This window comes from Fulmarus glacialis, unplaced genomic scaffold (assembly GCF_000690835.1).
Source record: "Fulmarus glacialis isolate BGI_N327 unplaced genomic scaffold, ASM69083v1 scaffold18891, whole genome shotgun sequence".
Classification (NCBI taxonomy): Eukaryota; Metazoa; Chordata; class Aves; order Procellariiformes; family Procellariidae; genus Fulmarus; species Fulmarus glacialis.
In genome coordinates, this window is record NW_009191103.1 from 7,823 (window position 1) to 18,834 (window position 11,012).

The 11,012-nt window shown below is 51.4% G+C and overlaps 1 protein-coding gene across 1 annotated transcript in view; it reads right to left on the reverse strand.

The window, feature by feature from the left end:
* VDR (vitamin D (1,25- dihydroxyvitamin D3) receptor) overlaps positions 1–11,012 on the reverse strand; it is a 19,474-nt gene that overhangs the window by 7,298 nt on the left and 1,164 nt on the right. Inside the window, exons 2-3 of the mRNA XM_009586571.1 lie at positions 10,432–10,582; positions 3,855–3,985 (exon numbers count right to left, since the gene is read on the reverse strand). Of these exons, the coding sequence (XP_009584866.1) occupies positions 3,855–3,985; positions 10,432–10,582 (282 nt within the window). The remainder of the gene's footprint in view (positions 1–3,854; positions 3,986–10,431; positions 10,583–11,012) is intronic.

Genomic DNA, 11,012 nt, shown 5'->3' on the forward strand with positions numbered 1-11,012 from the left:
CCTCCCCGGCCAGCCTGCGAACTCCAGCTGCCACCAAGTGACGTTTTCCCGGACGGCCATGACTCTTCCCTCCCTCTCGTGCTCCTGCTTCCTCCTCCTCGGCCAGTCTCCGGCATCAGCGTGGGTCCCAGACGCCAGCATTGCACAACGCCGCTGTGCAGCAGCTCCCGGGCCAGGCAATAACACATTCCACATTTGGGGCAGCAGGGACTTTTTTTTGCTTTCAGCTGCCACCAAGTGACGTTTTCCCGGACGGCCATGACTCTTCCCTCCCTCTCGTGCTCCTGCTTCCTCCTCCTCGGCCAGTCTCCGGCATCAGCGTGGGTCCCAGACGCCAGCATTGCACAACGCCGCTGTGCAGCAGCTCCCGGGCCAGGCAATAACACATTCCACATTTGGGGCAGCAGGGACTTTTTTTTGCTTTGAGTATCGCCGCCTCTTCGGGGAAGCGGAGGAGAGCTGGAAACGGCACCTCCCTCCTTGCTCACCCTCGTCTCGCAGTCCCACCCTAAACAACTGTAACCCTGCCGGCTACTGCTGCCCTTGCGCTGCTGGCTCCCCTGAGCATCTCCGCTCCTCTCCTGACCGATTCGGGAAATTCCCCTCTCTCCGTACAATCTCCTTCCAGTTTCTGCTCCTCTCCCTGGCTCTGAGATGATGGTTTGGTTTTTTTTCCTCCTCCTCTTTGGGGATTTTCAGCGCTGAGATCATAAATCTAGCCTCGTGGTGAGGATGCTGAGCATCAGCTGCTCATGACTACAACCAGATCCCAGCAAGCCTTTTCCTTGGAAAAGGGGAGAGAAGATCCATGGGGTGTTGACCTCAGGCAAGCTATAGAGCTTGCTGCAGCACCAGTGAGGGGAATTAGCTGCAATCACCTTCACCAATGTCCGAGGACCCGGCTGCAGGGGGACAAACTGCCCCAGGACGTGGCTGGGGACCCTCTCAAGGAGATTCACTGATTCCCAGCTGACTGGCACCACAACAAGCACAAAGAAATCCCCCAGCAACAAATAAGGTGTCAGGGAGAGAATAAATTCAATGCCGTGAGACTGCTGCAGCCTCGGGGAGCCCGTGGGTCCCTCCAGCTGCTCGATTTGGTGATGCATAATTTATCTTCCTCCCTATTTGCACCAACACCAAGACCGTGCAGGACAGACGACCTGTCCCCCGTCCCTGCGTGCATACGCTGCGAACACTGGAGAGCTGTTAAAGGTTGGGGGAGAAGGGGCAGAGACAGTAAGAGAGGTGAATCACCCAAAGGTTACGGGTGGCTGCGGAGCCCGGGTCCATCTAACGCCCCGTGCTTTGGCCATCACGGCCCTGAGGGACAAACGTCTCTTCCTGAGCTCCAGGCAGTTGGCAAAAGGCAACTTTGCAGGGCAGAAGGGGTAACTTCAGCATTTTGCCACCAAAATCAGTGCCAAAGCAGGCAGGATAGTCCAGCAACGAACCCTTCATCCCACTTTAAAGTACATTCATGCTAAGCATCATCCTAGGAAAAACCAGCGGCAAGCGGACAGGGCAGCCGAGGCATCCCTAGGCTGGAGACCTGCCCTTCTCAGAGCCACCCGAAAGGAAACCGCTCCCGAGAACGGCAGAAGGAATGCTCCCAAATGCCATGGCTTGGGCTGCAAGGTGGCTTTCTCCTCTGCCGATGGCCCGCCGCACAGCCCTGCCAGCTTGCCCTGTGCTTTACCCCATGCAGATAAGACAGGAAGAAAACCACAAATATTTGCTAACGTTGGCTGTGGACAGCTTGGGGTGAACCCAGGCGTTGCGGCGGGGCTATAAATCCTGCTCCAGCCTTACGGCCGTAACCTCAGCTGCCCTCCAGCTTCCACCTCCTCCCCTCCCTGGTCCCTCCTCAGGGGACGGTGGCCACCCCAACGCTGTCCCCAGCTCCCCGGGGAGCGCTAGTGGCTCAGGGCTTTTGCTCTGTATGAGCAATCCCTTCTTTGCTGCGCCTCCCCAACAAGCACAGATTCCTCCAGCCCATCACCGCAGCATCTGGTCCACAGGTTCGGCTGCACCCAAACTTGGATCATGCGTCGGGGAAGGGACCCTTGGCAGGGCCACGCTGCTGCAGGTCTCAGCCCTGTGTGGTTTGGGCTGGAGGTGATGTCTAAAATCATCCAGGTCATCCAACCACCCCACACTCCAAGGACAGAGAAGGGTCTGCCTGCACCAAACCCAAATTAACACAGGCACAAGGTCTGTCGGGGTCTGCCCTCTTCCTCCTCCTCTTTATCCCTATCTCACCCCCTCGTTTCTGCTTCGGGCTCAGATCCCATTGGCAGCGGGGTCAAACTGGTCCAGCCTTGCCTGTGACAATCCTCATTGCCTTCAACAACAGCCTGGGGAAGACACAAACCCTTCCCAAGAGCTCCAAGATCCCTGATTCCACCTAAATATAACAGCAGCACACCTTGTTCCCCTTCATTTAACCAGCAGCAAAGTTCACGGGAAGGCTATTTTTAGTCTCCTTCGGTTAGCTTTTGTTAATCCAGTAACAGTTTGCTAACGAGATCGCTTACAAGTTAACTCCTGCAGAGAGCATGCACATCCCTGGGACCTGGCCCCGGCCAGGGTGGAAGCACCCTATGCATCGCTGCCGCTGAATTTGCTGGCCCTTCCTGGGTAATTAATCAGTACAAGTCAACACGTTTCCCTCATTAGCAACGGCTACACTAAATGGACCGCACCAACTGGCTACCATGGGCTCACACGTCCTCATACTCACCCAAAACATGGGTACATACGGTGTATTATATGGTCTTTTTCTCTCTTGATGAGACATGGCTGTTAGTTTAAAAGAATAAGATCCAGGGATCTTCTCTTCATCAGGGATCTGCCTGATCTTTGGGACAGTTGGAAGCTTAGGCATTTTTTCTTGCAAACACCTACAAGTCCTGATTTTCTGGAGGACCCAGGTGCTTTGGTGGCACCCTGTGACATCGGACACTCTTTGCTCTCTGCTCACCATGTAAGGAAACAAGCACCGTTTCCATTTTCCAAATTTTCAGGTCCATCAATCATTCGACGTGACGTCCTGTTTGCAATGTCTCCTAGCAGAAGGCTGTTATTTTGGTTTGAACGCTATGCGAACACCAGCCTTCTCCTGAAGACTTAGGATGTGGAAAGCATGTGTATGTAGGAGGAAGTGTGTCAAACAGATTTTATTTTTAAAAGCTGCTTATCTATAAATATAGTTGAAGAAAATAAATATTTGGACAACATTAGTGTGTTTGGATTGGGTTAAAAACTACTTTACTTCCCTCTGCTGTTTACTTAAGTCTCTGCTATGCACGTGGCTGGATGGACAGACCCACGTTGCAAGAATAAGGGCCCAAAAAAAAAAAAAGCCCAAGAGGTGTCGCAGAGCAAAACACAAACCAGTTCCATGCTAATGGAAGTTACTGTTGCTGTGGGGAAGCTCATTCAGCTCTCCCTGTTTGGATGCAGCGAGGAGCACGCACAAACACGTTGGAGAGGACGATGACTTTGCACGGGCAGGACGGGAGTAAGTTCAGTCTATGTAACCGGGAGTTAATCAGAAACTGCCCCGGATGCTCTCGCTAAGCTGATGCCCCTCAAGAGCCAGCAAAGGCGACTTGGCTCTGATAAAAGCAACTCCCCAGATCGCTAACCACCACAGGAACAGTCTCAATCATTAAACGAGCTCTCAATCATTACCCACCACATGCCCTGCCCTTTGCATCCTCTTCGAATCTTTGTAGGGCTTTCAGGTTTTATGCTCGGCATGCCTGCCTTCTGCACCACACGTTAATCGAGAAGGAAAAGGACATCACAGCACGGGCTGTTCCCCACAGGATGTGTGTCCGCGTACTCACCCTCTTTCATCATGCCGATGTCCACACAGCGCTTCAGCCGACACGCCTGGCAGTGCCGCCGGTTGTCCTTGGTGATTTTGCAGTCACCGTTGAATGGGCACGTGAACATCGCTTTCCTCTTCATGCTTCTCCTGGAGAGGAACAGAAAAAAAAAGTCTTGGGTCAAATCAACACCGTTTTGACTGTGCAAGAGGCTGCTCCAAACATCGGGAGGAGATGCAAGCACAAATCCAGCTCTCCGGACAGCAAACTGCTGGAGAGAGATTGCTAAGAGGATGCTGGAAGCATCTCTGACCTGATTCTGTTCAGCTCAGCTAGTCGCTCGAGAAGACTAAGTTGGAGAGGCTGTACCTGGTAGGGTGCACCTGTGGTTTGATCTTAGAGGTTCAGGCATTGCTGGACAGCATGGAAAAGGACAACTTCTTACAAGGACACAGCCCAGGGGTTCAACCACAGGTTAAGCAGCTTTCTGGTTTTGAACAGGTATTTTGAAGGCCAAAAGAAGGGTGGAAGGACTGTAGAAAACCCCCACCAGCAGCAAAAGAAATCAGAGCGGAGGCCGGCATGTACCAAAGCAGCCCATGTTATTAAACATTTACCAGCCTTTAAAGCCTGGTTTTGCTAGAATAACTGGCTGGAGTGCATGTTTGTGTGTACAAGAGAAAGAAATCTCACTGCAGGATACAAGAGAAACAACACTTAACATAATAACCCTCTCTTCCACCAAAACCACACCGTGCCACGTTAATCCGCTGCTGCAATCGGACTGTAAATCTTCCAAGTACAAAGGGTCAAAGCCAGAGCTCCCAGCGAAAACTCGCCTTTCTGCGGGGCCATCCTGCGCGATATCCACTAATGACACATTACAGGCATAGCTGAGCTGGTCCATTAAGGGCGGTTTCTCTTCTGCGCTCGGAGATGCCCCATCTTTGCTTTGGAGAAAGTTAATGATCTGCCATCAGCGAGCGAAGCTTATCTCTGGATTTGTAGGTATTTCTAAAGGTGCCACTTGCTTTAAATGAAGACGTGATTTTGAATGGAGGTAAACCAAGCCCAGGACACCTCCAGGCCGGAAAGTCAAAGCGAGGATGTTTAGAGGTAAATGCAGCAGAGAAGCAGAGCCAAGATGCAATTCAGGTACAACAGTGAGAAATCTGCCACCAAGTTAATGCTGTATTTCAGCACCGGCATGAAGAGTCTCCTGCTAGAAAGAGTCGCTCTTCTAGCAATAAAATCCCTCCGAAGCTGAGCTGATGGTGCACGACCCCTGCGCGCCAGAGGGAAACAACGTGGATGTACCAAACGGGCGACTGCAGGCTGAGAGGGCGATGGCAGAGGGGCCCCTCCAGCCCAGGAACGGCGCCAAGCCTGAGCTTATAGGGTATAAATATAAAATATGTTCTCGGGCTGCAGACCCGAGCGGCACACAGCATGCAATTAGAGGCTATTTTAGAAAAGGAGATGTAAACACAGAGGCTTTACTCTCCCTTCACCTCACAGATGAATAAATGCATTTAGGAAAATTAATACAGGAGAGGCGGATGGCAGAGCCCTCCATAACCTGCCTTACACTAAGAAAATCCTGTTTCATTCAGCAGCTGCCTCTCAGTTTATTGCTTTTCTCTGCGTTTTCCCCTTCCACCAAGACCAGCAAAACCTTTGCTCCCGCAGGAACGGGGACAAATGTTGCTCAGCTCAGGGGCAATCAGGATTTGGAACTCAACGCCCCAAAATCTCCCAGTTTTGGTGAACGACTCTGTTTTTGAGCATCTGGGGCAGGCAGGCAGCTCGTCTTTTCCCCTGCAGCCCAGGGCAAGGCTGGGGAACGCACAAACAAGCAAGAGAAACACGAGGCCCTCGGGCAGGGAAAGATGTCCTGTGTGCGAGGGCAAGCCAACATTATGGTTTTGGTATGAAAATTGCAGCTTATTCGAACACAGGGTGGCTGGGTACAATAGAGGGTTTTTCTAAGTAGCCGCTTCTCTGCCCCAAGGGTCTATGGCTCTCGGCTACGAGGGGCCCCGAGTTACACCAGCAGTGCAGAGGAGTGACTGTCCACCCCACAGCAGGAGCTCATGCTGTCTGGCTCTGGTATATTTTTATAAAGCTCAGAACTAGCCATTTCAAGGCTCATTTAAGATCTGTGTCCCAGGCAGGCTGCTGAATGTTAAAAATAACGAGATCCCTCCCTGTAAAAACCCAGCCCGTGGGTAGGAGTAAACACGGCCGCGGCCAGCAGCAAGGGAAGCTCGGGTTTGCCGAGCGGGGAGTGATGTGCTCCGAGGTCGGGGTGGCTGTACCTGGTGGTGGCAGGGAAAATAGGGACAGCGTTCCCATGTGTGCTCTCCAACATAACCGCTCACTGCGTGCAAATGCCACATTGCAAAGGACAGGCTGCTGTGCACGGAGCGATAACATCCATCGCTCACCGGTGCTTGCAGGATGCCCATCTCATGGGGGCAGGAGGAGCCCATCTGGTTTTTATCTTGCCCAACAGATCCTGTCCCTGATGGAGAGCACTCCAGCCATAGTGAGGACTGCGATTTGCCTAACTCCAGCTCCACAAGGCAGGAAACCTGATCATTAACCACTCCTCAACTGCAGCAGGTGAGCTCTGTCCTTGGTCTTTGGTAGACACACGCCCGACGGTCCTACCTAGCACACCGAGGAGAAAGCGAACCCCAGTGCCTCTATGAAATGGCTTTTAGGTTATCAGAAATGTGAAGTTACATAAAAAACAGATGGTGAATAGCAGCCTCGATAGCCCCCATCGGAGGGAGGGCAAAGCCCAGACCATAGAATCATAAAGGTTGGAAAAGACCTCTAAGATCATCGAGTCCAACCATCAACCCAACCCCCCCACGCCCACTAAAACATGTCCCTCAGCGCCTCATCTACACGTCTTTTAAATACCCCCAGGGATGGGGACTCCACCACCTCCCTGGGCAGCCTGTTCCAAGGCCTGACCACTCTCTCAGTAAAGAAGTTTTTCCTAATGTCCAGTCTAAACCTCCCCTGGCGAAACTTGAGGCCATTTCCTCTCGTCCCATCGCCAGTTACTTGGGAGAAGAGACCGACCCCCCCCTCGCTACAACCTCCTTTCAGGTAGTTGTAGAGCGCGATGAGGTCTCCCCTCAGCCTCTTCTCCAGACTAAACAGCCCCAGTTCCCTCAGCTGCTCCTCATCAGACTTGTGCTCCAGACCCTTCACCAGCTCTGTTGCCCTTCTCTGGACACGCTCCAGCACCTCAATGTCCTTCTTGGAGTGAGGGGCCCAAAACTGGACACAGGATTTGAGGTGCAGCCTCACCAGGGGCACGATCACCTCCCTGCTCCTGCTGGCCACACTATTGCTGATACAGACCTGCATCATATGGCAGGTGTTAGTGCTGTGCTCAGTCCTTCCCCTTTACTAGACAGGGCTGATCTTCAAAGTAACTCTTTTTGAGTTTATTAGCAAAATGGGCTTTTGATACACACAACTCTCACACTTGCAGAGCCTGTGAAATACTGTTTCCTGAAAGCTACTCTACTCATAACCAAACCCCGCAGTGGCCTTCCTGGCACGTCCTTTCCGGCACCCACCACATGGCTAATACACGAGGAGTCATTTTAGCACCGAGGCTGCTGCAGAACCACCTCACACAGCCATCACAAACCCTTTGGGGGAGGATAAACCCCTGTTTCTCCCCCATTACACCTACACAGCCCTCCAGGGAAGCCCCTTGCACACCAACAGCCAATTCAACGCCAGGAGCAGAGCTGTGGCAATCTGGCACTCATTTTGCATGCATTTACATTTTCTCCCCCAAATCCTGCCAGGTTCATCCCCCACTTCTGATCCCAGGAACCCTCCAGACAACCGCACCTTGCCCTGAAATATCTTTAGAGACCTCTGGGGAACTAGGAAGAGAGAATGGATTTCTTTTAAAAGTTTCATGTAGAACGTTGCAAAGAAGTGGGGAGGATTACAGGAGTGGGAGATGCAGTGATGCAGACAGGATGGGTGGGGACTTCATAGGTTTTGAAATACCCTGAGCCTTTCCAAGCAGCTCTGCTGTTAACACCCAGTGTCATTGCACCAGGGGAAAACTAGGACTGCAGAAGAAATCAGAGAAACCGTGGATGCTTCAGCCAAGTCACAGCAGAATAAATCACTCAGGCTTAGCTGCTTTTTAAGAGCTCCTGAGCAAACAGAAGAGCTCAATAAAAGGCTACTGTTACCGTTGGCATCATTAGTAAACAGTGGACTTTGAAGCAAGCGGCCAAATGTTGCCTCACGCCTGTTTGTGCTGCAGGTTACGTGCATGTCTGAGCACCCAGAGGTGCCAGTAAATTCCTAATACCTTTTAGAGAGTCATTAAACCCAGGACCTCCTGGAGGACTTCACACCGGGGAATCATGTCACACAGGTATGTCCCCAAGGCAGGTGAGATCCACCACGAGGTCCTCCAGCAGTTCTGCAGCCGCCCCAGTGAGCCAAGGCTCAGGCTGCATTTTGCTGCATCCCTCCGCTGTGGTGCACAGGGTACAGAAGAATCAGTCCTGGTCCAGCCTGCAGAGGAGACTAAGTCGTGTCTGCAGCCTGAGTGCACTCAAAAAAAGCTGTGAAACCTTCCCAAGGTTTTGCTGCTGCAGTTCAATATTCACTGTGAATATTGAATATCTTTTAGCCCCTTCCAGCCAAAGCTGCGAGTCCGACCTCCCAGGTAACTGTAATCAGCCACCAGAAATTGATACCAGTGCAGTGATTTTTTTCCAAAGACCTGCTCAGAGAGCGCAAGCTGGAAGTTGAAAAACAGCAAGTGCACACAAGCACAGCCTGGTATAAACCCAAAGGTGCTGGCAAAGGGATGCATAGCTTTTCCAGGAGAGTTTTAGGGGTCTAGGCTCTTCCATGGCGGTGCTGCTGTATTTTAATGCAGAAAGCACTTAGATACTGTGGCAGCAGCAAGCCTTAATTAATTCAGTGATTGAAAATGGCATGTGAACAAGCCTGTGTAAGCAAGAGGGAACACACCAAGACCTAGCATAGGGAGAGCGTGCCTGCAAAGCAAGATTTAAAAAGTAGTAAGAGCCTTAAATTGAAAATAAAGGCTTTATATGGGGCATGAAGGGCTAGCTGAAGATGAGAGCTTTTCACATCATTAAGATGTCTGTTCAGAAATACTGTCACAGTTGTATGTCTTTGCATCATTACAGTGGTGTGACAATAGAGATGGGGAAAATGCAGCAGAAGGGCTCACAATGTTAGCGCAAGAGCCACATCACACCCAGGAAGGGTTTGTCAAGCAGCACCGGCCATTTCAGAGGTCAAAAGCCAGACCGTTGCCTCTGTGGCCACAACAGGGATGGAGAAGGTCAGGGACACCAGACCAGAGTGCGGAGGAGAGCGCCTGAAAGAAGAGTTACTCATTTAGCAGCAGTAATTGAGGAAAATGTTGTTGCTCAGGTTGGCCGGGCTTCGAAGCTGCCCTGTTTGAAAACAGAACTGCAAGACTGTGGTATGTGAAAACCCCCATCTAGCCCCGAAATTCCTGCAATAGGAGGAGTTACAACTTTGCTGTGAAAGTTCAAGCTCTGGTTGCTGTAACAGCCCAGCACAAGCTGTAAAGCTGTGCACTCTGGTGTTTGCAATCCCACAGCCACCTGTGCCACCATCTCATTACAGTGCAAAATACTTGAGCAAGGCTTTTCCCAACCAGTCCCATGCCAGTCATTATCTTGCTTCATTTCACCAGCGCTTAGTCATTCTCTCACTTGGTGCAAGCGATCTGAACTCCCACGTGAATGGTTCAGCACCGTCTGTAAGGGAGCATCGCCTCGACAGACACAGGGGTAAAACCGAGCCACTAACAAATATCCACAAACCTGCAACTCTCAGAGACTCCGGCAGCTTTCAGAGATGTTTCTGCCTTGCTGAGGACCAGCTTGAGACCACTCAAGACCCCCACCTGACAGTGGAAAAAAGCCTCAAAACGGCTGCATATACAGCCTACAGCTACTTTAAACCCCCAAGAGGCAGAGTTGTGAATGAAAGACTTCCTGATTTTGGAAAGAACTTGGTGCCCACTCCAGCAGGTGGGCAGAAGATCCCATGCATCTCCATACACAAGCGTGCAGAGCTTCAGAGCAGACATTAGAGGCAGCTTGCTTTAAAGAAAAGAAGTTCGTGGCCATCATACCAGTTTAGTTTTCAAAGACTGCTAGTGTCAGGTGTATTTTTCCCAGGTGCCATCTATAGAGTGCTAGAGGCTCTCACGCTCCTGCCTATACAGCACGTGGAGGTCTGCAAGGCTCCCAGACAGATGGAAATCTCTGGCTAAGGGGAAAACAACCTATTTCCCAGCAGCGGGGTGCCACAGTAAGCCACAAGAAGGGAAATAGTTTGTGATCTCTCCATTATCAAGATTTGCAGGCATGTCAGCTGTCTGCAATGCAGGCACAGGTCTGGCAAGGCTGTCTGCAGCCCAGCTTTGTAGGGATGTGGGTAACTGGAACAGCAGCCAGGATCGCCTGCTCCTCAAGGCTTGCTGGTTACGGAGAAAGATTCCTCCTCCCCGAAGACTCTCACTCACCTGAAGAAGCCCTTGCAGCCTTCGCAGGTCATGGCGTTGAAGTGAAAGCCAGTGGCTCTGTCCCCACAGACGCCGCATATACGAGGCATGTTCCTGTCGAACTCACCGGCTGGGTCGGGAAGCGATGTGCTAGCAGCCACGGTATCCATGTCTGGGAGAGCAGAGAAAGCCAGGTGTTTATTTTGTAAAGCTGTCACAGTTATACAAAAAGCCAGTTAGATGCAAATAAAGGATTCTTCCTTGGCTTCAACACGATCTGGCAAGAAAACCTTCCGTGTTCCCTCTGGCTCCGTGCACTAACACCACCAAAAAGCAGGTTCTAGCTAGTTTTTAGTACATGTACACATTTACTCATCTACCCAGTAACACCAGGACTGATGCCCCCCCTTTCCATACCCCCAGCCTTTAACTCACTGCAGAGCATGCTTACGGTAGTTTGCTGTGCATCAGTGAGAGAACTCCTATAGCCCACCCCAAACCCAGATATTTTCCCCCCCGCACTCCCCAACTCCTTCGCGTTTGTTTTCAGAAAGCCTTGAAGGGACGAGAATTCACCCAGATCGATGCTGCAAAACCACAGG